The sequence below is a fragment of the Protopterus annectens genome, chromosome 4.part0 (genome assembly GCF_019279795.1).
Source record: "Protopterus annectens isolate FY-2018-M chromosome 4.part0, PAN1.0, whole genome shotgun sequence".
NCBI lineage: Eukaryota > Metazoa > Chordata > Ceratodontiformes > Protopteridae > Protopterus > Protopterus annectens.
In genome coordinates this window covers 516,458,525-516,486,506 of record NC_056733.1, presented here as the reverse complement: position 1 = coordinate 516,486,506, position 27,982 = coordinate 516,458,525, and the positions used below count along the sequence as shown (strand labels likewise).

Here is a 27,982-nt window from a genome sequence, read left to right as displayed (position 1 = left end):
ACTCCCCTCTTTGGTAAACTGTCTCAATGACTTAACTTTAAAACTTCCAAGCCCTGCACAACTGACTGCTCTTTTAAGGGGAAAAAATTGACCCGCAGGCAAAAAATTGGGAACTCATTATGCAGGACAAATGGGTTTTAAATATAGTTTCCCAAGGATACCGATTCCACTTCCACACCTTACCAGCCCCAAACAGTTGGCCAGATCTACCCCCAAATCAGTGGGCAGAGGCTCAAAAGCAAGTTCTCTCTCTTTTAAGTATCAGGGCTCTTCAAACTGTCCCAGAAGAGGAAAGGGGACAAGGTTTCTACTCAAGATATTCTTGGTGCCCAGATAAGATAACTCATGGCGTCCTATCCTGGACCTCTCTATCCTAAACACATTTTTGGTGATCCCAAAATTCAAGATGCTAACTCTTCACTAGTTGCTTCCTATGCTAGGCAAGGATGCCTGGTTGGCAACACTGGATTTAAAGGAAGCCTACCTGCACATCCCAGTCAGGGAATCTTGCAGAAGATACCTACGCTTCAAAGCAGGCTACATGCACTATCAGTTCTCTGCACTGCCCTCTGCCTTATCTACTATGCCCAGGGTATTCACAAAGTGCCTAGCTCCTGCATTGCATTTTGCAGGCAAAGAAATATTCAAATATACCCATACCTGGATGATTGTCTAATTCAGGCAGAAAGCCAGGACATACTATTGAATCATCTGGCGTTTGTACAAAAATTGCTAACTTCTCTGGGGTACACCATAAACGAAAAGAAATCACATCTTGTACCCTGCCAACAAATTCTATTCCTGGGAGCAAGCTTGAACACAACTTTCCAGATGGCTTTCCTCATGCCAGAGAAACAAGTTCATTAGACAGCCTACTTCAAACTACTGGCCACAAAGACCCAGCTATCTGCAAGAAAAATACTGCAAGCCTTGGGGTTCATGGTCTCCTGCATTCTCCTAATTCTATATGCAAGACTGCATATGAGGAAACTACAATGGTATCTAAAAAGCCTATGGTGTCAACATTCTCAAGATCTAGAAGCAATGATTCCTATCATAGGTTCATAGGTTCATAGGTTCATAGGTTTATACTAGGCTATCTGCCCTAAGGCATTTATAAGCCTAGCCCAAATTTTTGTGGCTTACGCCACCCCTTATATGAAAAAATACTGTGCCCATTAGTTTGTTGTGCCTCTGTCCAGCAGTGACACAGAGATTATTCCCGGGGTAAACCTATGATCTCCCATCCACAGGTCTAGATTTCTCTTGAACAGAGTCAGCGAGGTGCTCTGCCTCACATGGACCGGGATTTTATTCCACAGCATAGGGAGTCTCTGAGTGATAAATCTATCCCTCCAGCACGTCCTATTTATATCCGTGCTAAGGTTTAAGTCGCTTGCTCTAGTGGTTTTGGTGGATTTGGATTTTTTGAGGTGGAGTATGTCCATTAATTCCGGGTTGGACATGGCCTTGTATGTCAGGCACATGTCACCTCTGAGCAGATGGTATGCGACTGAATAGAGCTGGAGTTTCTTCAATCTGGCAGCATATGACAGATTTTGGAGTCCCTTTATCCTTTTGGTGAGGAACTTTTGGGGTCTCTCCAATTGCTGCAGATGTCGGGTGAGATACATCCCGAATGGGGCATTGTACTCGATCATTGGTCTGATAAGTGAAGAGTACAGGGGAACAATGACCTCACTAGATCTGGATGTGAATCCCTTCATGATCAGGTGGGCAATGTAGAAGGTCTTTCTAACCACTTTAGCAATGTGAGTGTCAAAAGAAAGGCCACTGTCAACTTGGGTCCCCAGGTCCCTGATAACCTCTTCTGTGCTTAGTGGATTGCCACCTATATGGTAGCTTGGGGTTACCTTGTTTTTCCCGAAGGGTATGACTATACATTTTTTGGCGTTTAACTTCAGGCCATGGCTCTGGCACCAGCTATCTGTTTCCATGAGTCCCTTCTGAAGGATATCCGTGTCCGATGCACTTTCCACTATGGCGCCCAGTTTGCAGTCGTCTGCAAACTTTGTCAGTCAAAGTCCTCCCATGTTGGCCTGTACTTCTGAGAAGTAGATGCCAAACAATAGGGGGCCAAGGACCGAGCCGTGTGGGACACCACTTGTGACCGGCTTGGAGTCTGACACAGCGCCAGCAACTCTAACCCTGTGGGTTCTGTCCTTAAGCCAGTTTGCAACCCATCTTGTGACATATGGGTTTACATTTAAGCTGGTAAGTTTTTCTACAATACCCGAGTGGGGTATTGTGTCGAAAGCCTTTGCAAGGTCAAGGTAGGCTGTATGGACTGCCTTTCCCTCATCAATGGCCTTGGTGACTGTTTTGAAGAAGTCAACCAAGTTCAAAAGGCATGATCTTCCCTTGACAAAGCCAAACTGGGTCGGGTCCAATGTCTGCAAGTCCCCTATATCTTTGTTTATGAGCTCCATTATGATCCTCTCCATAGCTTTGCAGACTAGAATTGTTAAGCTTATGGGGCGGTAATTACCAGGGTCCGTAGAGGCTCCGCCTTTGTGGAGTGGGACCACAGTTGCCATACGCCACTCCTTGGGCACGTATCCTGTGGTAAGGCTGAGATTAAACAGCTGCCTTATGTGCGGGTTTAATTCCTCATTTAGCTCATGTAGCACACAGCCGGGGACACCATCCGGTCCCATTGATGCTGTGTTTTTAGCTTTAGAGAGAGCAGCTTTCACCTGTGCATTTGAGATGTCCGGGAGGCTACACTCGGCTGGGATAGTTATCTCTCCTTTGGGGGGGAGAGGGCCATGAAGTTTGCACTGAACCTGTCTGCCAGTATGTTGGCAATGTCTGTGGGTTCAGTGATTTTTGTATCATTTTGGACTAATTCTGAGCATATCTGGGAGTTTCCACCCAGGTTCCTAACATAGCTGAAAAAGGCCTTATGATTGTCCTTTGAATCCATGGCAATTTTTCTCTCAAAATTGGCCTTAGTTGATTTTATGAGTGCTCGTATTTTTTACTAATAATGATCAGGGGTGACTTCCCTTTTATGGATTTTGTTCTATCATGTAATAGCTTTCTCCTCTTATTGTAAAGTTTGTTAATGGCTGGGGTCCACCAGACTGGACGTTTGCCCTTTGTGGAAAGAGTCTTGGTTTTATTTGGGATTGCCTGATCCATGCAGTCCTGGAGGTGTTCATAGAAGGCATTTGTAAGGGCTTCCGCAGCTTGGGTTGTGGTTTCCTCTGGCTCAGGGGCCTTGAAGGATACCACACCAGTCTTGAGTAGTGTGAAGTTTGCTTTAGAGAAGTTCTTCACTATGGTCTTTTGTTTGGGGTGGGGGATGTGGATTTCCAGTGAGATTAGTTTATGATCAGATCTCACCAATGAGGGATATACTTCGGTGTGGAGCATTTTGTCCCCATGTTTGTGACAATGAGATCTAGTATATTTTCTCCTCTCGTGGAAACAGTGACTAGCTGTTCCATGGCATTTGAATTTATGAACTCCAGGAACCGTTGGGCTAGAAAGTTAGGGCTTGAGTAATGTTCCCAGTCTATATTCGGGTAGTTGAAGTCACCCAATATGATGGTGTTTGGAGATACATTTATACCCTCCAGTGTCTTCAGGAAGGCTGTGTGGGGTTCCTGAGTTTGAGAGGGTGGCCTGTAGCATGCTACAATTTGTAGAGCAGTTTTGCCTATGGTTAGTTGCACCTGGATGGTTTCCGAGCTTGTGCGTTGCCACCAACCTGGAGGTGTGGGTATCCTTTATGAATATGGATACACCCCTCCTTTTGTGGTGTGGTCCGGGTTTTGGGGCGGGCATGATATGAGGTAAAACCTAATAGTGCCGGGGTGCTCTCAGGAGCCTTGAACCAGGTTTCAGTTACAGCACAGACATCGATGTTCTCCATACTGAGAAGGGCCTCGAGTGCGTGCATTTTGAGATTTAGACTTCTGGCATTGAGCAGCATTACCCTCAGTTTCTTCCCATTTTTGTTTTCTAGGGTGGTAGGTTTAGAATTTGAGCCTTACATATCTTACCTTGCCTACAGATAGAGTTCCTTTGGTGGGCAGAGGCCTGCCACCAAAACAAGGGAATGCCATTCATTCTACCTCCTGCCACCCAATCTCTAACAACAGATTTATCAGACTATGCATGGGGGGCTCACTTGGCAGGGAAGTGCATTCAGAGCAAATGGAACCCAAGTCAAATGCACTTGCATATCAATCAAAAAGAAATGTTAGCTGTATAGAATGCTCTGACAGCCTTCAAGGATCACATTCTTCCAGGACAATTAATGGTAAAGATGGACAACACCACTGTTATGTGGTACATAAACAAGCAGGGGGGAACCCACTCTTACCCCCTCTGCAGACTAGCCATGGCTGTGTGGAACACAGCCTTGAGCTACCAAGTGCATCTACAGGCTCAATTCCTGCCAGGAAAGCTAAATACACTGGCAGACGAACTAAGCAGAAATCTCATGGACCCACACGAGTGAAAACTGGAACCAAAGATATTCAACATGTTGAGAAACAAATGGGGGAACCCAGAGATAGACCTGTTTGCCTCCCCCCAGAACTACCAATTGGACAAATTCTGCACAAGGACTCCCCACAAACAAGCTTGAAAAGTGGATGCCCTGTCCTTCACCTTATGGCTTTCCACCTCTGCCTCTCCTCTTCAAGGTACTACTAAAGATCAGACAGGACAAACCAAGGGTGATACTAATTGCACCAGACTGGCCACGCCAGTACTGGTACCCCTTTTGCGCAGTGTGTCACTGCTGGTACCATGGCACCTGCCTCATACCCCTTCCCTGCTGTCCCAGCAGGAGGGACAGATTCTGCACCCTCAACTTCAAACCCTGAACCTGGCAGCCTGGCTAATTACCTGATCTCTCCGTTACCATCCCTCAGTAAGCAAGTGTTGGATGTCATTCTGGAGGCAAGGAGGCCTAGTACTAGAAAATCTTATGCTGAAAAATGGAAAAGATTCTGTTCCTGGAACCAAACTCATGGGACGGGCACAGCAGCACCCAATTTACCTCAGATTCTTCAATACTTAACTGAGATGTTTCACAAGGGCCTTTCCTTTTCCTCCATCAAAATTCATGCCTCAGCCATTTCAGCTCATTACAACACAGAACCACCTCTCTTTTCTCATCCACTGCTGAAGCAGTTCCTCAGAGGGGCCAAAAACTTAAGACCACCCAGGAGAGCCCCTACTCCAGCCTGGGACCTTAACTTTGTATTGGAAAAACTCACTCTACCTCCCTTTGAGCCAGCTGCAAATGCAGAGTTGAAATTCCTTTCCTGGAAAACAGCCTTCCTTTTGGCCATCACTTCAGCAAGAATTGTGTCTGAATTACAGGCCCGTATGGTAGTGGAGCCTTTCATCATTTTCCATGTGGACAGGGTGTCCCTTAGGACAAATCCATCCTTCATGCCCAACGTGGTATCCAGTGTGGCTCTTAATCAGTCCATTAATTTGCCAACCTTCTTTTCTAATCCACAGAACAAAGGGGAATGGATACTGCACTCCTTAGATGTGCACAGACAACTTAGATTTTACTTGGGCAGGACTAAACCTCTCAGGAAATCTGAACAGGAAGGCCATTTCAAAGCAAACCATTTCTAAATGGATAGGCCATTGCATTCATTTCTCCAATAAGCACCATGGAAAACCTACCCCTCAGGGGATAAGACCACATTCAACCAGGGCTGCATCTACCTCTACAGCCATCCTCAGAGGTGTCCCTACTAGGGACATCCTAGAAGCTGCTACCTGGAATTCTGTACATACCTTCACCAAGCATTACCATTTACCAATTTTCTCTAAATCCAGAGCTGGCTTTGCCACTGCAGTCTTGTAGGGCCTTATAGCTGGTCCTAATGCTATCTAATTTTCCTCCTCCCATCCTTAGCTTTGGGAATCTACCCAAATATGATGACTGCAACAGTGAAACATGAAGAACATAGTACAGTTGTGTACACTTAACATACATGTAAATGTTCAAGTGTATTCACTGTTGCAGTCCTGGTTACCCTTCCTCCAGCCCCCTAACTTCTTTTAGCTATACCTCTATTATATTTGCTTTTTTTGTTGGAGGTGTAACCTTGTATATATAATTGCTTCCCATTATGGGGGCACCTGACGTCTGGGGCAAGAAAAAACTGATGTAATGGCGTCGGCTGCACGCTTTATACCCCTGACTACCTGACGTTATGGAAGAAGAGACAGCAAATGACACAGGACCCAAGACTTTGATAATCAGGCTGACTGAGGATTTGCTTTTTTGTTGGAGGTGTAACCTTGTATATATAATTGATGTAATGGCCGGCTGCACGCTTTATACCCCTGACTACCTGACGTTATGGAAGAAGAGACAGCAAATGACACAGGACCCAAGACTTTGATAATCAGGCTGACTGAGGGCTACTGCAAGCAGATAACCCAAATGTGATGACTGCAACAGTGAATACACTTGGATGTCTACATTTATGGTAAGTGTACACAACTGTACTTTCCTTAGTCACTTCTCTGAAATGAATTTTGTCAGTTGAGTACATTTTCTCATAACTAGGATTAAAAATTACAGTTTTAAAATTTTATACAAACATAGGTGTTGAGGATGGATGGATGGATGGATGGATGGATGGATGGATGGATGGATGGATGGATGGATAGATGGTTACTGCCTTCTAGTACTCGTAGAGATCCTCCATCCATACCAACCCCATAGTGGGCTGCTCACCCACAGTCCTCTCAGAAAATGTAAGTATTCAGTATTATAGCAAAAGGTACATGTTAGATAAACTTTGAGTTTTGGGGAATTATTCTACCCTTCCAAGACATAGACATTTGCCATAAAATTTTATCATCTACAATTTACCATAAATCTCAGTTTTGAGTAAGTACATTCAATGAAAATGCTGGTTATTTATTCATCTGTCTTATGTCTTCTGTTGTTTTATGCTACTCTCTTATTTTGCTGTATTATATTATGAAGTTATTTTGCATTGTTCAAGTGATTTTTGAGTTGTGGGATACAAGAAAGGTGGTGCTTATATTAGGGGATTTGAATAACCTTATAGATTAGATTTGGTAGATTAACCTAGAAAATATTAACATTGAACTTTATAAGAAAATAATTTTCTGCTACCAAAACAAAGCCCTTTAAAATAATATTAATTATATATTCCAAAGTACTGGTATTTTCTTGTTTTATTTTAGAGGTAAACTAGGGGCTCTACGACTGAAGATCAGATTGGTGGAAGAGCGAATTTTGCCATCTATGTACTATAGACCATTGATTGACCTTCTTGTTGAGTCGGTAACCTCTCCAAGTGATGTAAGTAGCTGAAAATGTGAAATATGGAAATATTTATATCCTTAATTGTGGTGTTTAGTTCTATACATGCAAATTCATCTGAACATAAAAACTGCACAAACTGCATAATTAGTCAAAATTAGTGAGTCAGCAGCCCCCCCCCCCCAATGTTTATCCAACATGAAAAACATCAGTATATTACACAGAGCTAGCAGGCAGTATTGTATGTGTGTCAAACTGTAGTGAGTTTTAAAGCACTGAAGTGAAGCAGTATGCTCATCTTTGTATGATAAAAGGTAATTTGTTAAGAGGGGTGAAGTACAGGTCAGTGCAATCTGAGTACCAGTTTATTAAAAACACCTGCTTCTGGTGTTGCTGCATGAAGCATTAAGGCTTACAGATGAAGCTGGAAACCAACAAGATCATTTACAGTACAGTAAAACAGTTTAATAAATAATATTATAATTCCCTTCCTATATTATGGTGCCCAGTAATTCTGAGTGCATAGTACCAGTCTGACTTTTAGCCCTATTGTTAGGTAGAATTTATAGGTAGACTTTATACATGGATTCCCATATTCACTTATCTATTTACTGCATTCTAACAATCTAATTCAGTAAAGAACATTTTACTTTTTAGCAAATAAGTTTCAGGATACAAAGGAGAGTAGTACAGTAGTAAAGAATATACGACGCAAAGCTAGAAATGTGCATTTGAATCTCCCATCGTTATGCACTTGTATACGCTGAAACCCTCAGCAAGCACTTTCCTTTTGCTGCTTTAAAATATGACTTTGTGAGTCATGAATAATCTTAAGCAAAATATTGCATCACTACCATAGCTATAATTGGGCGGAGGTGACAGCCACCCCGGGTGCAAAGTGTTAGGGAGCACAAATCCCAGTCACAGTTCTGTGCATATTTTCAGTGCATACCTGTATTTAGAAATAAATACCAGTATTACCTTTACAGTCACAAGTAAGCATTGCAGCATTCCACATGTAGTATAAATTGTAGCAACTACTTGCAGCTGACAGCAGCTCACCCATTTAGTGGGAGAGGGACTGCACAGACTTACTGCAATAGCAGCATTACTAACCTGGTGAGTGCTGTACTGCACACAGTGTAATACCTGGTAGATGGTTGAGCATGCATGGAAGCACATGTCCACCTCCCAAGGGTCAGCCATTGTGGAGCTTGCAAGGCTGCCATGAGGTGGGGAGGGCACAAGCAATCTCCCCCTCCAGAGTATGTATGATACTGTACCAGTGTCCTCTGTCTCCTCACTAACCACAGATGAGGGTCACCTTGACCCAGTGAATAAGCTGGTAGCAGCTGATGGTGAGGTATGGGTAGGTAGGGGAATGAAAAAAAAATCAGTATCTTAAATAAGCAGTAAAAGAGAACATCTCTGTACACTATGCCTTCTTGCATCCCCAATGTGGAAGCTCTATTCCCCCAACCTGATCTCTCTCTATATATATGCTATCTCTGAGGTTGCACAAACTGAGAAAAATTCAAAAGATATAAAACAAACATAAAATTTACCTTTTGCTTTTTCCGTGAGTCCCATGCCCAGAACTAATGCACAGCATCTGCGACACATCAGGTTCCAATAGAACATATGCCATAGTCATATCACCCCTATTTACATCATCACCCCTTCTAATCTCTCCTTTACTATGAATTGAAACATGTCTAGGATATCTATCTATGCTTGACTATCAGGGACTAATTCAATACATGTTGCCTAGCAGTATTGTTCTGGCTGATACTCTTAGAGCACCTTGAAAGGCAAAGTAATAGGACTGTTTTAGCCACTATATGTTCCTTTACATTTATAGTAATATGATTGCTTAAGTTACTATGTATGCCTTAAACCGTATTACTTTGTACAAATTGCATTTTACATGCATCTTATGTTTTTCTATAATATTGCTTGTATCTACTAACTGCTTTGAATATTATGTACTGTTTTACTAACTGTCTTGTGGAGCTTTTCTCCCTGAACCTGCACTGAATATGGGCTCTTTTGGCCCAGTGGACTTTCCTGGTAAACAAATGCCAATAAATAAATAAATAAATAAATAAATATATAACAGAATGCTAATAGCAAAAAAATGCAGTGATTTCTATATGATGATTAGTATTGTAGTAAAAGGATATCTGATAAAACTACAGTGCTTCTGGTCCTTATGACCTTGTTTGATAACAAATAAGAATCTTAAAGTATATAAAAAAGGAGCAACAAATATGTACACATGTCCAGAGAGATGGAAAATGATATCTAGCATCAGTGGAAAGCTGATGATTTGTAGTAATTTATATCTAACATTAAACTTGAGAGAATAATACTCACAGTCATTTATTGACCTCTGTACAACTGTAGTTGGAAATCATGTAGTTGGAGAATCCAAATAAAAAAAAATTAAAATTAAAAAGTTACCTATGTATCACTCAAGCCTTCATCTTCTGTGCATATGTGTGCACACACATCGTAGACTCAGATACCCATATGCACACACACACACACACACACACACACACACACACACACACACACACACACACACTCTGATTAAATCATATGGTCCAGGCTTCAGTTTGCAGGTTTTGGCCCACTGTATCTCTTCAGAAGTAACTTCCCCATGAACCTTGGTTAGCACTATAATTATTTCCACTGAAACTTCTTATGGTTATCAAAAGATAAAGCTAATACTGACTGCTATTTTTTACTGGGTATAAGTTGTATCTTCAGAAAGTGGCTATGATCTTATATGACTGCAGGGTATCAAAATGAATGAGAAAATAAGTTGGTTGTTTACATAAAGAAAGCATGTCCTTGAGGAAGGCTCCATAAATGGCTCTTCCTTAAATGATTTTAGATCCAAGTCATAAAGCACAATTAATACTGGCTAGTTGATTGTTTCTGTGGGAAGAATACTAATCCTATATGTAGACATCCTGTACAGAGAAGCTGAAGATGCACAAAATCTTTTATTAATAGAAGGTTCCAGAGTCATGCTACATGTGGAAAAATGTATGAGAAAATGGAAGTGAAATGATATCCCTCATTGATTTTATTTCTGTGTCAGGAGTGAAACTTAATTTGTTTGCCTTTTCAAATTAATGTTCTACATTGTAGGTGCTGCAAGTCTCCATTTCCCTTCAGAATAACTCTGAACAGGTTGTTTAGCCAGTGCTCCCAGATAAGCACTGTTTCTTTTCTGTGGTGTTCTAGGAGCACTACTGTCACTTTTTTAGTGATCTGGGAGTACTGCTGTCTCTTTTCCATGGTGATCTGGGAGCACTATTGTCTCTTTTCAGTGGTGATCTGGGAGCACCACTGTCTCTTTTTGATGATCTGGAGACACCACTGTCTCTTTTCAGTGGTGTTCCCAGATCACTACTGAGAAGAGACATTTGGGGCAAGTGGATCTAGTCAGTTCCAAAATAAAAACAGTAGAAACAGCAGCTGGCTCACTTTGACTCTGAGCATGGCACTGATTGAAGTGTGAGATAACTACTTTAGGAACCAACCATTCTCAAAAATGTATATACTACCAGTGTGCCACAACCAGGCCATCATAGGGTTAACATCTTTTTATATGTCCACAACAGGATATTTTCTACTCAACATAAAATGATTTAGCTTTTTTGTTTACATGAGACTTTGTAGAACACACCCCACTATCAACCAGTGCAAGGATTTGTGTCTCTTAAATAAAAATTAAGAGCCACCAGTGTAAAATCTTTTCTTATAGCATATGAAATTGTTTCTGTTACAGTATCAATATAATTAAATATGTTAAAACATCTGGATTACTACAGTAATGGAGATGATAGGGGCTACAGGTAAAAATTGCTATGAAGCAAATGTATAGCTGTACAAACTTAAGGATCCTACAGTTGAGGGTACTGTATAGTATAAGCGTGTTTTTGATATAATTGCACAAATTATTCAGCATGATATTATTATGGATTTGCTATGAGTAAGATATTTCATTTTGTTGGAACATGAGCAATTGTAATCATAAAAATATAGAAAATGTCCTGCTACAAACATGTGAAGATGGTAGTCCTGTGATATCCTGGCTGTAGTACAGCTTTCTTGTCTGAAAAATACAGTCTTGTCTTCTTGTAGTTACAACTCCAGTCCCTCTTTGTTTCTCTTAGTATACTATAACCATATTTCATCACATACTTAATACTGAGTCAGTCTGCAAACTTTATATTTGGACTGTACACCATAGGTTCACAGGTAGGTAATAGGCTATCGGCCCTGGTGCCTATATAAGCCTAACCAAAACATTTCCCTGGCTTTCGCCACCCAAGAAAATTATTTTCCTGTGCCCCTGTCAAGCAGTGACGCAGAAGTGATCCCCGGGGTGAATTTTCTATTTCCCATCCAGTCGTCAAGATTTTTCTTAAAGAGGGCCAATGAGGAGCTTTGCTTGACATGAATGGATAGTTTGTTCCAAAGTATTGGAAGTCTCTGGGACAGGAATCTATCTCTCCAGCATGTTCTGTTTATTGTGGTGACAAGGTTTAGGTCCCTGGAGCATGTGGTTCAGAGAGACTGGGATTTCTTTAAGTGTAGCATGTCCAACAGCTCTGGGTTTGACATAGTTTTGTATGTTGGCAGAGATCACCTCTGAGTAGGCGATATGCGACAGAGTAGAGCTGGAGTTTTTTGAGACGGTCTGCATATGGCATCTGTTTGAGGCTGGTAATCCTCTTAGTGAGGTATTTCTGTGGCCTTTCCAATTGTAGGTGTCTTGTGAGATACATGCAAAACAGGGCATTGTACTCTATAATGGGTCTAATGAGGGATGAGTAGAGAGGAACAATGACCTCCTTTTTTCTAGAGAACCCTTTTGTAATGAGGTGTGCCACATAGAAGGATTTCCTGACTACTGTGGCGATGTGGTTATCAAAGGAGAGACTACTGTACATCTGTGTCCCGAGGTCTCTTATCACACTTTCAGTGTTTAGTGAGCTACTGCCTATGTGGTAGTTCATGGGTACTGAGTTTTTCCCAAAGGGATGACAATGGACTTCTTGGCATTGAGTTTGAGGCCATGACTTTGACAGCAAGCATCTGTCTCTGTGAGGCCCTTTTGTGGAATGTCTACATGATTAGGTGATTCTATTATGGCTCCCAGTTTGCAGTCATCTGCGAACTTTAGTAGCTAAAGACTTTCTGTGTTGGCCTACACTTCAGAGAAGTAGATGCCGAACAGGAGAGGACCCAGAACCGAACCCTGTGGTACTCCACTCATCACTGGTTTGAAGTCGGACTTGGAGTCAGCTACTTTAACTGTGTGGGTTCTGTCAGTGAGCCAGATGGCCACCCATCTTGTGACATAGGGATTTATGCCCAATTTAATGAGTTTATCTATAATTCCAGAGTGGGGGATGGTATCGAAAGCCTTGGCGAGGTCAAGATAGGCTGTGTGCACTACCTTGCCCTCGTCTATGGCTCTAGTGACTGCTTCAAAGAAGTCAGTCAGGTTTAGTAGACATGATCTACCTTTTACAAACCCAAACTGAGTGGGGTCCAGGGTTTGGAGGTTATCTATGTCTTTGTTTATAAGCTCCAAGATGATATGTTCCATGGCCTTGCAGACCAGGATTGTCAGGTTAATGGGGTGGTAGTTTCCGAGGTCTGTAATGGCACCTCCTTTGTGGAGTGGGATAACTGTCACTGTGTGCCATTCAGTAGACACATAGCCTGTGGTGAGGCTATGACTGAACATGGTAATTAGGTGGGGTGCCAGTTCGTTCTGTAGTTCATGCAGTATGCAGCCTAGGACATTGTCTGATCCCATGAATGCTGTGTTCTTGGCTTTGGAGAATGCAGTCTTTACTTGTTCATCCATCAATACAGGGGCTTTGCATTCTTCCTGTATTAAGATGGGCCCTTTGGAGGGTGAGAGTGGGGGTAAAGTTAGCATTGAACCTACCTGCCAGGATGTTGGCAATATCGGTTGGTTTTGTATATTTAGTGCCATTGAGCTATAGCTCAGAGCAGCTCTGAGTGTTGCCATTGAGATTCCTGACATAGCTGTAGAATGCTTTGTGGTTGTCTTTGGAATCAGTGGAGATTGTATTTTCATAACTGGCTTTAGAGGATTTTATTAGGGATCTCAGCTTCTTGCTGAGGCTTACCAGTGATTCCTCCAATCTTGGGATTTAACTCTTTTTTGCAACAGCTTCTTCCTTGTGTTGTGGAGTTTGTTACATTTTATCTCACTTTATGAATCTCTAATATTTGAATGTACTCCTTTAGGACTCTGAAAAACACTATATAAATTCTTTAACAATGAACTACGTAACTTGTAAATAATTTTATGCATTCTTTCTTAAAACTTGAACAATTTCACTTGTGTACAATTTTGTAAATTGTTTGCCATGAAATGAAAATGTGATTTGTATGTAATTTTCTGTTAAAAATGAGCTGTGACAATTTTGTAATTTTCTGCAGTATGCACCCGGGCCATGGCTGGAAAGGGACCAAGGACCAGTCCAACTACCCAGCTAATAAGCCTTAAATAAGCAAATAACTAAAACAAACAAAGAAATAAATAATGTATATATATATATATATATATATATATATATATATATATATATATATATATATATATACTTAGATAAGCAGTCATACATTCAAATTCTAGAGCAATAACAGGGAATTTTTTTCCACATTTAGTAAAGTATTTGAATTGCTATTTTGCCTGTTAAATCTCATGACTTAGAGGCTCCTCTGAGATTGTTGTCATCCCAACGAAAGGCACTAAGAAGGGAGTTTGTGGCCTTCAGATACCACTGTGGAATTTTCACCTTCAGTGTATTTTCTCCCTTGGTCACTTGAAATGAGGTGCCTGAGTGTAAACTCTTTGCTTCTTTTAGTAAAACAAAAAGCAGATCATGAACCTTACAGCTTTCCTGAGTATAAAACATTCTTGTATTAATACAAGAGGCATCCATCTCCAAACTCAGAGGAAGAGTTTCTTCAGCTTTAGTAAGCAGGAAAACTGAGTGTTCTAAGAAGACTGACAAAAAGCTAGCAATAAAAGTTTCTGTGGTGTTTGTAACCCCATAAGTTGTCAGAGCCTGAGGATGTCAGCTCTACAGACACAGACTTCTTGGTCCTCAGCTGCAGCCTTTCTTCTGTGGTATCCCTGGCTGTTGATGGCACTTTGGGGGCTGACAGTAGGAAATCAAGAGTCTCAGATATACAAGGCCCATTTAGAAATTAGTGCTGTTATCACAGCCAGATGTCAGATTCCAGGCACCCACAAAAGGACATATTCTCATTCTTTGGGAAATCACTCTACTGCAATAGATAAAGCACTAACACTTACTCAGGAGACCCACTGAAAAAAAATACCTTTTCCTTTTTAATAAACTTAATCTAAACAGGTTAAGTTACCATAATATTGCATCCAATATTCCTGATGGCTGCCTCAATTCCATCCATATTTCAGTGTAAGTATTTTGCTAAAGTGCACATAGAGCTGTGGCAGAGGATTCACATCCCCTTCTACCATCTGACAGTCCTTCTTTTGTAGCTCCACCATCAAAATGAAGAAGAAAACTATTATTTATTTATTTATTTGTCTTTGTTGACCTGGAAAAGCTTGAATGGGTAAAACCCATTTTCAGGAGAGGCCCAAGGAGAAAAGCAGCACATTTAATCCATCAACAGTATGAACAGCAGTTGGGTCAGAGCTGAACCCTAATACACACCCATTCCCTCTGGAAACCCCTCTGTGAGACTGAGCACTGTTTTTACTTGAGTCATTGGGTCCTTGTACATAGCCTGCACTAATTCTACCAATGTTTCTGGGACTTCAAACCACCGCAGAACTGTCCAAATCAGCTTTCTTGGGCCCTCATCATATGCTTTCTCCAAGTCTAGGATCACCCAATTGAACTCTTTCCTCATTTCTGGCTTCATGGCAACTATCTGTCTCACTGCAAACATTGGATCAGTTGTGCTGCATCCTGATCAGAATCTGAACTGCTCACTTCCCATCTTACTTTCTACTACTCTGCCTATCCATTTATCAATCATCCTCTCCAGAACTTTCATGCAATGAGACAGGAGTTTGATACTGCTGTACTGCCCACAATTGTGGATGTACCCTTTGTTCATGTACACTGGCACAAGTATGCCTATTCTCCAGTAATCTAGAATATATCTTTCTCTCCACACTGCTGTGAATATTCTCAGGACCCGTTTCTCCCCCATCTCACCCAGCATCTTTATCACATCTGCTGTGATCTCATCTGAGCCTGCTGCTTTCCCTGACTTCATTTTCCTTACTGCTGTTTTTCTATGGTGGTTCCTCTTCTCCCTTCATCATAGACTGTGTCTGGGGTTGTACAGTTTTCTTCATGCAGAAAGTACTGGAAGTATTATATATTATAATTTACATGTGCAGGTATGAATGGATGGATAAAGGTGTTGTTAAGCAGGAATGAGTTTGGATAAAAGAGGGTTAAGAATGTCTGTAAAGAAAATTTTAAGTCTGTGGAATGGGCTGCAACAGGAATTGACAGATGAGTAAAATTGAAAGAGGGTTTTTAATATACATGTCTTTAAAGGGTGGGTGATATGTACTAAATTGTGGGAGGAGTTAAGAGGGAATAAATGTAGGGGTCTAGGGATTGGAAGGAAATTGGTGGTGGGAGGAGAGCAATGCAGGCTAAGGTAAGCAATCACAGTAGCAGGAGACACTCACTCTATGCAGACAACTTTAGCACAAGTAATGATAAAGCGACACATATAAAACTGTGTACATTGCTAGTTGTGGACTAAAAATTCTTTATTAGTTGGGTACATGAAACTCATTCTTAGCACAAACTAAATCAACTAACAATAGATAAAACTGTGTGTGTTTGTATGTGTCTTGGGGGGGGGGGGTCATTACTGTTTCCTTAGCCTGAACTGATGCAGTTGTTTTTACAAACAATTACTTTTGAGAAGATGCAGGCCTTGCTAGTAACTAATTTAACAGTATTATTCACCACAAAAGAAAAAAGCCAGTATTTACCTTCCAAAGCATTTTTATTATGGTAGCACACTGCAGTTTAGCGATATCACAGTTCCACAGAACCAGAATCCACTGAGAAAAGTACTCCGAAAAGGCTTAGAGCCGAGGCGCTAGAGAGGGGTTCACAAGTGTTGGTGTTTTTTACTGTTTACCGCTGTCTTTTGCTGCTGTACGTTGGATGCTGTTTTCTTTGCTGCCTTCTTTTGGAGACTGCAACCTGCCTGTTTGTGAACAATTGCTGATATTTTCTCAGTGGACTCTGGTACTGTGGAACTATGATATTACCAAACTGCAATGTGCTACCATAATAAACTGCTTTGGAAGGTAAATACTGGCTTTTTTGTGGTAAATAATATTAATTCAGTGACTTGTGTGGTGAAAAAACTAATTTAACAGGGTCTGCTAGCTCAGAATTCAATAACAATGACGACAGCTAGCAGAGTCAACTTGTATTTGCTACTTTACCTGCCTTTTGTCAGTTGAAAAGGAAAGTAGAATGTTGTAATCAGGGGATTCAGTAGATATGTAATGCCGTGTTGTTTGTTATAAAAGTAAAACCCAAATTGTAGTTTGAAGTTACTGACCGTGAGGAACAAATGCAAGTGAACATCTTAGAAATAAAGAAGAGATTGAACTATTCCATCTTAGATTCATGTGAAGGAGATGATTTGATCTGTTCAACCAAAATTTACTTGCCTCTTGGTTAGTATATAGGTGATGATGAAGCCTTAACCTCAGACTACTCTTGGAAGATGATAGTTTTGAGGAAATATTAAATTTATTGAGAGAGAGAGAGTACTGTAAATGGGGTAGGGAGAGGTGAGAACTTTCTGGCTGTCATAGAAGTTATTTAGACACTGTGGATTGAATGACCCAAGCTGATCATTCCTTCAGTCGTATATGCAGTTAAGGACACCTTTGCCTTGTTAGAGTCTAATTCCCAGCTACTGCTCTCAGGAAGTTTGACTTTTCCTGCTGTATGGAGGAGAATTGAAATACCTGTACAAAAATCTGATGGCCAGTACTACCATGATTTCGTGTGTGTGTGTGTGTGTGTGTGTGTGTGTGTGTGTGTGTGTGTGTGTGTGTGTGTGTGTGTGTGTGTGTGTGTGTGTGTCTTATGAGTATCTGAGAGCATGGTCACAATTATGGTTAGCAGCATAGCCAGCATTTGGCACCTGCGGAACCAGCAGCTGTGGGTAACCCCTGATTATCTCCCCACAAATGAGGGCCCCCAAGCAGTAGCCGCTGGTTTCTCCATGTTCTCTGTTCATTCCTCGGAATCTCATGGACATCTGCACTGTGTGATGTCTCTGCATGATCGCAAACCTTTGTTTTTTTTGATTGGTGTGTAAGCTGCAGTCAATCAGGTCCACTTCAGTGAAGCAAGGGACCAGATTGGCTGCAGCAGAAAATGACAGGCTACTTGACTGGAATCGCACATCTTTAGGTTTTAAGTTTGGATACGTTTATGTGGTTGCTAATACTGTGTGTGTGCATGTGTGTGTGTGTGTGTGTGTGTGTGTGTGTGTGTGTGTGTGTGTGTGTGTGTGTGTGTGTGTGTGTGTGTGTGTGTGAAAAAATGAAATAATCTTAGTATACTGTGAAGTAGAAGTATACTTTTGTAAGTATATGCACAATATTGCTTGGTGTACATTGATGAAAATAGAACCAAGATGCTCTCATCCAAAAAAAGGAAGCCAATCTGGTGCTCCCCTGCCATAAACAAACTTTACAACAAAAGGAAGAAATTGTTGCAGAAAAGAGGAAAATCCCAGGATGCAAAAAACTCCCTTACCAGCCTCAGTAAGAAACTGAGATCCCTCATAAAATCCTCCAAAGCTAGTTACCAAAATAAAATCGCCAAAGATTCCAAAGACAACCACAAGGCATTCTATAACTATGTCAAGAATCTAAATGGCAATGCTCAGACCTGCTCTGAGCTAAAACAGAATGGATGGCATTAATTATACTGATCCCAAGGATATTGTCAATATCCTGGCAGATCGATTCAGTGCCAACTTCACCCCCCTCTCACCCCCTAAATGGCCCATCTCAATACCGGAAGATTGCCAAATTCCGGTAATAACGGCCACACAGGTAAAAAACGCACTCTCCAAAGGTAAGAATACAGCACCCATGGGACCAGATGACATCCTGGGCTGTGTAGTACATGAACTACAATATGAACTGGCACCCCACCCAAGTGTCATGTTTAATCATAGTCTCATCTCAGGTTTCGTGCCCACTGAGTGGCGCAGAGCTACAGTTATCCCACTCCACAAGGGGGGATCCACCTTGGATCCCGGAAACTACCATCCCATCAGTCTGACAAGCCTTATCTACAAGGCCATGGAGCGTATTATCATGGAACTTATAAACAAAGACATTGGCAACCTTCAAACACTGGACACCACCAAGTTTGGGTTCGTAAAGGGCCAATCTTGTCCCCTGAACCTGATTGACTTCTTCGAATCCATCTCCAGAGCCATGGACAAGGGTGAGGTGGTCCACACAGCCTATCTAGACCTTGTCAAGGCCTTTGACACCATCTCCCACTCTGGAATTATAGATAAACTTACTAAGCTGGGCATTAATCCCTACGTCACCCAATGAGTTGCTAACTGGCTTACTGATAGAACCCACACTGTAAAAGTAGCTGACTCCAAATCCAACTCCAGACAAGTGGAGTACCTCACGGTTCAGTCCTGGGACCTCTCTTGTTTGGCATCTACTTCTCTGAAGTACAGGCCAACACTAAGGGACTCTGGCTAACAAAGTTTGCAGATGACTGCAAACTGGGAGCCATTATTGAATCCTCAAATGATGTGAATACTCTACAAAAGGGCCTTACAGAAACAGATGCTTGGTGCCAGAGTCATGGGCTCAAGCTCAATGCCAAGAAATGTATAGTTATCCCCTCTGGGAAAAACCATGTATCCATGAATTACCATGTGGGTGGCAGTACACTAAACACCGAAAGTGTGATAAGAGACTTAGGGACACAGGTGGACAGTGGTCTCACCTTCGATAACCACATCGCCAAAACAGTCAGGAAATCCTTCTGTGTGGCACACCTCATCACTAAGGGCTTTTCATCCAGAAAAAAGGAGGTCATTGTCCCACTGTACTCATCCCTCATTATACCCATTATAGAATACAATGCCCCGTTTGGTATGTACTTCTCAAGACATCTGCAATAACTGGAAAGGCTGCAGAAATACCTCACTAAAAGAATCACAGGCCTGAAGCAGATGCCCTACGCTGACCGCCTTAAAAAACTCCAGCTATACTCTGTCACATATCGTCTACCCAGAGGCGATCTCTGCTTAACATACAAGACCATGTCAAACCCAGAGCTGTTGGACATGCTACACTTAAAGAAATCCCAATCCCTCCAAGCCACATGCTCCAGGGATCTAAACCTTGTCATCACAATAAACAAAACATGCTGGAAGGATAGGTTCCTGACCCAGAGACTCCCCAGACTCTGGAATAGATTGCCCATACATGTCAAGCAGAGTGCCTCTTTGGCCCTCTTCAAAAGGAACCTTGACGATTGGATGGGAGAAAGGAAGTTCACCCCGGGGATCACGTCAGTCGCCCTGTTAGACAGGGGTCCAGGGAAGTAAATAGTGTGGGAAGAAATAGCCAGGGAATTGTTATGGCTAGGCTTGTATAGGCCCTAGGGCTGATAGCGTAGTACCAACCTATGAACCTAGATTAATCATAATAGGAAGAGAGCTGGATGGAAATAAGAAGGAAATATCAGCTGAGTTATATGTCCTTCTACCTCTGAACACATGATAACAAGGAAATAACTGCATGTCACTATCAAAGCAAACTGTAATTTGCCAGATATTACACTCCTCTTCAGTACTAGTATTTTGTATAGCTGAAAAAATTAAAACAGAAAGCATAGGGTCTTCTTGCTGGTGTAAATCTAAGGAGTATTACTGCTAAGGCCCAAAGTTCCACAATTTCTTCTGGCTGCAGCCCCAACAATAACCACTGTATTTTCACTGAGCAGTGCTTATCCATCCTCATAGCCGGCATTAGAAACACGGAACCAGCTGCCTTGGGTAGCCCCTAATATCTCCACGTGGACAAGGGCTCCCAAGCAGCAGCCATGGGTTTCTCCATCTCCTCTGTTAATTCCTCAGAACCTCATGGAAGTCCGCATTGAGTGATGTCACTGCGCGATTGCAAACCCTTTTTTATCTTTTGTAATTGGTCTATAAGCTGCAGTCACTCAGGTCCATTTCAGTGAAGCAAGAGACCTGATTTGCTACAGCAGAAAACATCACAGAAGACTACAAATTACGTGACTGCAATCGTAAATCTTTAGGTTTTATGTTTGGATATGTCTATGTGGTTGTTAATATTTTGTGTGTGTCTGTGTGTCTGTGTGTGTTTGTGAGAGAAAGAAACTAAAACTCCAGTATATATGACATTTTGTGTAATACAGTAAAGTTATATATCAAACACAGCTTGTTTCATATTGTTGATGGCCCTTAGCATAGATCCTATAAATGGGGGTGGGCAACTCCAACACCTACCACACAAAATGCAATTAAGCAAGATATGTTTGACATTTCAAGCCTAATTAAATGTTGTGCAGCAAAATGCATGACATCTGGGGGTGCGCAATACTGTACTAATGCACTAAAATATGACTCTGTCTGAGCAGTTAGCTCCATGTAAGGGAATTTAACAGACAAAAGAGGTATATACCTTTAGCAACTGTGCAGAATCAACATTTTTCTAGTCCCTTTCCTTTTCACTTAAAAATCTAACATAAAGAATAAAACAGTGACAGGCAAAGGTCCATCATCAGGGTGCATTTTATTTATTGCATCACTGCTGAAGTGACACCCCAACCCCATGTGCAAAATGGGAAAAAGGGATGAGGATAGATGGATGGATTTACATAAAACAGATGTAATACATGACTTTTTGCATTTTTGAAGAAGGCAACATATTTGGCTATTGGTAATGACTGTTTTGACACAAAATCAACAATTATATGAGAGGCAGAGCAAAATTTCAAGGAAATAAATCAGTGCCTTCCCTGAAAATCATGATCATTTGAATTCTATGCAGTTGATGCTCTCGCCCATTGCATGAGTCTATTTATGGGTGCAGTACTATATTTTATAATTTATTTGACCTCCACATCCCACTGTATTCAATGAATGAAGAAGGAACAAATGTGTCATTATAGGATCATAGGAAGTTACTAGGCTAATGGCCCTAGGGCCCTTAAGCCTAGCCAAGTTTTACCCTTATATCCACGATCAGCACTGATTGCCCCTGTCCAAAAGGGACACGTGGAACTCCCGGGGTGAATTTACAGTTATCCATCCACTCGTCCAGATTGTGTTTGAAGAGGACCGACGAGGTGCTCTGTTTGACATGAAGTGCAAGACTGTTCCAAAGGTGTGGTAACCTCTAGGAGACAAATCTCTCCCTCCAGCAGGTTCTATTAATGTCACATATCAGGTTAAGGTCTTTAGAGTGAGTAACTCGTGTACCATTTGACTTATGGATATGCAGCATTTTCAATAAAGCAGGGTCAGAGATTGCTTTGTATGCAAGACAGAGATCACCTCTGAGCAGTCTGTATGAAACAGAATAAAGTGACAGTGATTTCAGATGATCCACATAGGACAGATGCTGAAGACCTTGAATTTTCCTTGTGAGGAACCTTTGTGGTCTCTCAATTACTGCAGATGCTTGGAAAGGTACATAGTGAAAGGTGCATTGTACTCAATTATTGGCCTGATGATGGAAGAGCACAGGGCGGTTATGACTTCTTTTTAACTTCTGTTATTTTCTCTGGAGGTAATACCCTTACTTATGAGATGAGCAATATAGAATGCCCTTCTCACCACTGTGGAGACATGGTGGTCAAAAGTAAGATAGCTGAATAAACATAAAAAAGCAACCGATGTAAGAACACCACAAACTCTATTTATTAAGCACTTTTCGTCCAGCACACTGGCTGGACTTCTTCAGATAAAAGAATCAACTTCATAGACACTAAATTATAATAAGTTAACAAGATAGGCCACAGACCTATTGTCACTTACAGGAAGGGTAAAAACTTGAAAAACTTAATAGAAGCCACTTTAGTGAAGGTTGCAAAGACCCCGGGGATGTTCAAATGTGAAAGCTGTAACTACTGTGGATCCATTGCAACTGGACAACATTTTTCGGTTGCTTTTTTATGTTTATTCAGTTTGTGAAGTATTTTTTAATTTCAAAGGTAAGATAGCTGTCAACCTGTATGCCCAGGTCTCTCACCACAGAATGCGTATGTAGGGTGTTGCTATTGATGTGGTAGTTTTCAGGAACATCACTCTTACCAAAAGGGATGATAAGACATTTTTGAATTGAGTTTAAGGCCATGACTTTGGCACCAATCATTTGTTTGTGTAAGACCCTCTTGTAGGATGTTGACATAATTTGCATATTCTGTGATCACTCCCAGTTTGCAGTCATCTGCAAACTTTGTCAGCCACAGACCTTTAGTTTTTGCGTGTACTTCGTAGAAATAGATTCCAAACAATAGAGGTCCCAGGACTGATATATGTAGAACACCACTGGTCACAGGTCTTCTGTTGGAGGTGGATTCCCATATTGTAACTATATGGGTTCTATCATTGAGCCAGTTAGCAACCCATCTAATGATATAAGGGTTGATACCTAGCTGGGTGGGTTTATCAATGATGCCTGAGTTGGGGAAAGTGTCAAACACCTTGGTTAAGTTTAGGTAGGCTGTATGCATAGATTTCCCCTCATCCAGGGCCTTTTTGACTGTCTCAAAGAAGTCCACAGGGTTTAACAGGCATGATCTCCCTTTGACAAATCCAAACTGAATAGGGTCAAGTGTTTGGAGATTACCTATATCTATGTTGATAAGGTCCATGATGATTTCACTCCCTGGCCTTGCAGATAAAGCTAGTCAGGCTAATAGGTCTGTAGTTCCTGAGGTCAGTGGAACCACTTTTGTGCAAGAGGATAATGGTATCCATTTTTCAATCAGCTGGGATGAATCAGGTAGTTACACTATGATTGAAAAGGGTACCCAATAGTGTTGCTAATTCTTGTTGGAGCCCATTAATGGCACAGCCTGTGATGTTATCAGGTCCCATAGATGCTGTGTTTTTGGCCTTAGAGAGGGCGTTTACAACCTGCTCTTTAGAGATACAGGGTAGGGGACAGATTGTAGGGATGTCATGGGGTATGTCTGCTGGGGACAGGGGAGTGAAGTTTTTAGAGAGCCTGTGGGCCAACAGGTTAGCTATGTCCACAGGCTCAGTATATGGGGTATCATTAATTACCAGTTTGGCACAAATCTGGGCCTTTTCTTTTAGGTTACATATGTAATTAAAGAACACCTTATGGTTGTCCTATGTTGTGGAAGCTATTAGGGTTATGGATTGAGATGTGTCTTGTATCCCTTTTTTTCAAATAAGTTTCTTATTTTTTTAAATAAATAATATATAAAAAATAAAAATAAAAATGCACCTTCCAATATTTTATGGGAGCATGAGAGGGAAGCCTATTGCTAGGTGTCTCAAAGCTTTAACCACAAACCTAAAAACTGGAAATGTTGGTAGCTAACATTAGTTCATGGAAGGCTAATGTAAAATGTATCACATGGACAGTGCCTTGTACATGAGCCTGAGCCCTTATACATTTACTACTCCCTACCTGCGCAAAAATGACGTATGGAAATGAAAACAGCTTGTCATATACTAGGTTATACAAGCCAAATATAAAAACCCTGTGTTGTTGTGGCAGGATGCCAAAATTATGCTTAGATTTTGTGCTGCCAAAAATCGTTTTGTCAGGCCAGGACAGTTGAGAGTGGCAGAACTAGTCGTGAGGCCAGGACAGAAGCACAGGGAGAAGAAATTGCTAATGGCACTAAAAGTGGCAGCAATCAGAAAAGCTGAGGAGCTAACTGCACATAGAAGATAAATGACACTCTGGTGGCCTTGCCTTCATCTGTTTCTCATTGAGTTTGAGTCTCTGTCTCAGACTCAGTAATCCCCATGGCTCCTCTTGTGTTTCATTGGGTTTGAGTCTGTCTGTCTTAGGCTCAGTAATCCCCATCATATCCCTCAACCTCTTAGAGCAAAAAATCTGGACAAACCACAAATAATGGGGGGACAAAGGCCGAAAAATAGCGACACTTTTTAAACGTTACTCTTACTAACTTAGAAAGTTGATAGAAAAAAGGGTTTTGCATTAGCATGAATTTTCTGAAGGGTATGAAGTCTGAAACTCAAATATCTTTCACTATATTCTGACCTCAACTCTGAATGACTTGCCAACGATTTTCTAGAAAACCACAATTTTATGAGAAATAGGCCAAAAATATGAGGTAAAACTCTGGACATTGTGCAAAAATCTGTACAGTTGAGAGCTCTGACCATGACTTTCTCCTGTATGTCTTGTGTTTCTTTGGGTTTGAGTCTTTCTACCTCAGACTCAATAATGCCCATGGCTTTCTCTTGTGTTTCTTTGGGTTTGCCTGGATTTCAGTCTGTCTGCCACAGACTCTGTAATCCCCATGGCTTTCCTTTGTATGCTGTGTGTGTCTGTAGTCTTTTCTGTGTCTGTCCCATGGCTGTCTTGTGTGCCTCTGCAGTGTGACTGTTCTGCATGTCATCAACTGTCTTGTGTGATGGAGTCAGTTTATCTAATGCTGCTTGTGTGCTTCAGTCTTGTCATAGTGTTGTCATCATCTTGTGTTTGGGAGTCTGTGTGTCTCAATTTTGTCTTGTGGTAGTGCTGCCTTCATCTTGTGTGGGTCTCTGTTCAGTGTTGCAGTAGTTTTGTTCTTGTCTTGTTTATCTCTGTCCTCTGTGGGTGGGTGCCTTTGTCCTGTTTATGGGAGTCTATGTGGGTATTTAGTCTTGCTGTAGTTCTGTCTTTAACATGTATGTGTCTGTCCTGTGTATAAAAGTCTGTGTAGCTGTCTCTCCTGTGTGTCTCTGTTCAGTCTTCCTACAATGTTGTCTTTATCTTGTGTGGAAGTCTATGTGGGTGTTAATGTTCAGTCTTACTGTAGTGCTGTCTTTCTCATGTATAAGTGTCTGTCCTGAGTGCAAGAGTCTGTGTAGCTGTCTTGTCTGCCTCTGTGTTGTGTGAGGGAATCTGTGTGGGTGTCTCTGTTCAGCCTTGCTGTATTGCTGTCTTTGCCTTGTGTGTCTGTGTTGTGTTTGGGAGCCAGTGTGGGTGTCTTTGTGGGACTGGCTACCATAATGCGGTACAGAGGCTTGTCATAATGTAACAGCATTGCTACTAAATACCAATCAGTCATAGCTCTCAATCTCTTGGCACAAAAAATCTGGACAAAGCCAAAGATAATGGGAGACAGTCCAAAACATCAGGACAAATTTTAAATATTGCTCTTAAAAACGTAAAAAGTTGCTAGAATAAAAGGTCGTATGTTACCATGCATTTATATGAAGGATATGAAGTCTGAAATTCAAATGCCTTTCATTATTTAGTGAATTCAACTCTCAATGATCTACAACAAATAATCCAGACCAGAACACTACAAATTCTGAGGAACAGACAAGAAATGAGTCAAATCTGGACATTCTGTGAAAATCTGGGCTGTTGAGTATGCAGTCAGTGTGCATGTACCTCTGAGTGGCTAACTTGCTGTGGTACAGCAGGTTGCCATAATGCAGCATTGGTACTAAATGCCAGTCAGCGTGTGAATGCGCCTCTGAGTGGCTACCTTGCTGTGGTACAGGGGCTTGTCATAATGTAATATTGGTGCTAAATGCCGGTCAGTGTGTGTACCTTGGCACATCAATTCTTGATGATTTGAATGTAGTAACGCTGACAGGGAAGGGGGTGCGATGGCAATGCGGCCACACTTTATATTCTCCTGAGTAGGGCCCACAACTTGAAACTTGCTGGGGACCCCAAAATGCTAGTACCGGCACTGGTCAGCAGGCACTACTAAGGTGAATCAGGGGTATCATGCACAGACACACACACATACATACACACACACACACACACACACACACACACACACACACACACACACACACACACACACACACAAACACAAACACTCACCTACATCTAGCCCCTAATCCTAAAACATTAACCATAACCCCCAAACTTGCATACAGAAAGTCCATCCCCTTCCCTAACCCTAAACCACACACACACACACACACACACACACACACAAAATCCTTAATATTGCCCTTTAATTAATCCTGCTCTAACCGTATCCTATGCAGATGTGGAAGACATTTTTAAAGTATGGTAGATATGTAAAGAAAGGGGAACTTTAAATAAAAAAAGATGAAATGAATATGTATTGGTAATGTGAAAGAGAGGGTTACTGAGTTATGGGAAAGAATATAAGAGAAATCTACATAGTAGTTATTTTGAAGGGAAGTAAAGTTTAAGAAAGATCTGGCAATAAAATCTGAAGAATCTGAATGACATATACAGAGGTGTGGCAGCAGCAAGAGAAACAGAATATAGTTATTAAGGCTTTTATTATTTCCAAATTGAATTAACTGACACAGGTACATACATGTTCTAGATGTTTGCGGGCAAGATTATTAATGGCTGTTTTGGGGAATATGGGTTTGTAAGCTAAATTAGGTATAGGACACCCTATTATAAGGCATATGATTGTGAGGCAATACCTCACAGTCCAGTTACTGAAAGACCTTATGTCTCACACACCCTGGAAACTGAATATGAAGACATGACCACACATATTAAAACAATCACTCAGTGGGTGACCACACATATCACCCAAAACTCCACAAATAAGTCTCTTTGCAAGGGGATAAGCTTCCCTGCACCCCAATTTTTGCATAGGGATAAGCTCCCTTGCACTCCCATGTGAGATGATGCATCCCACAGCCCATGGTAGTTATACATATTAACTCCAAGACCGCACAAACAAGAAGAAGAACTCACTGGGTAGTATGTGATACAGCATATTCCCCTTCATTTTGCATGCAAAATCTCTAACTCAGCAAACTAATGGTAAAGTAGCATTCAGTGGGTTGTATCTGATCAGCTTGATTTCACTGACTGAGTTTATTATAAAGCACCCTATCTTATTAAATCCAGTGAAAAAGAATATAGTTTACATTGACTTGGATGAATGGTCTTCAGGAACAGTGTATCCTTCTTTGTTTATTTGTTTTCGAAGCTTAAATTGATAGAGGGAGGAGATAGAGAGAAATTGCTGAAATGTGGGTGTTATGGGAACAAGTGTGTTACAGTAGAAATAGCATAGAAGGTAACTGGAAGGAAGGAAGTTATTTATGAGAGTCAGAGAATGAAATTTGAAATATGATTTATGTAAAACAGGGAAGAAAAAATGTATATAATTATCTCTCTCCCCATATATATATATATATATATATATATATATATATATATATATATATATATATATATATAATTTATTTTTTAAATGCAAAGTACTGTGGAGAAAAAGTAGCAGCAACTGCAGGGTATAAACATAAAAAGCAGTTGTATTTCAGAGAGCATTTAGGTTGTAAATTGGCAACTGGGATAAAGAC

The 27,982-nt window shown here is 41.2% G+C and overlaps 1 protein-coding gene across 1 annotated transcript in view; it reads left to right on the top strand.

Annotated features, from left to right (window-relative positions):
- The window catches only part of RASAL1 (RAS protein activator like 1), a 1,855,221-nt gene that overhangs the window by 1,145,131 nt on the left and 682,108 nt on the right, over window positions 1-27,982 (top strand). Inside the window, exon 9 of the mRNA XM_044068436.1 lies at window positions 7,228-7,345. Coding sequence (XP_043924371.1) covers window positions 7,228-7,345 — 118 coding nt within the window. The remainder of the gene's footprint in view (window positions 1-7,227; window positions 7,346-27,982) is intronic.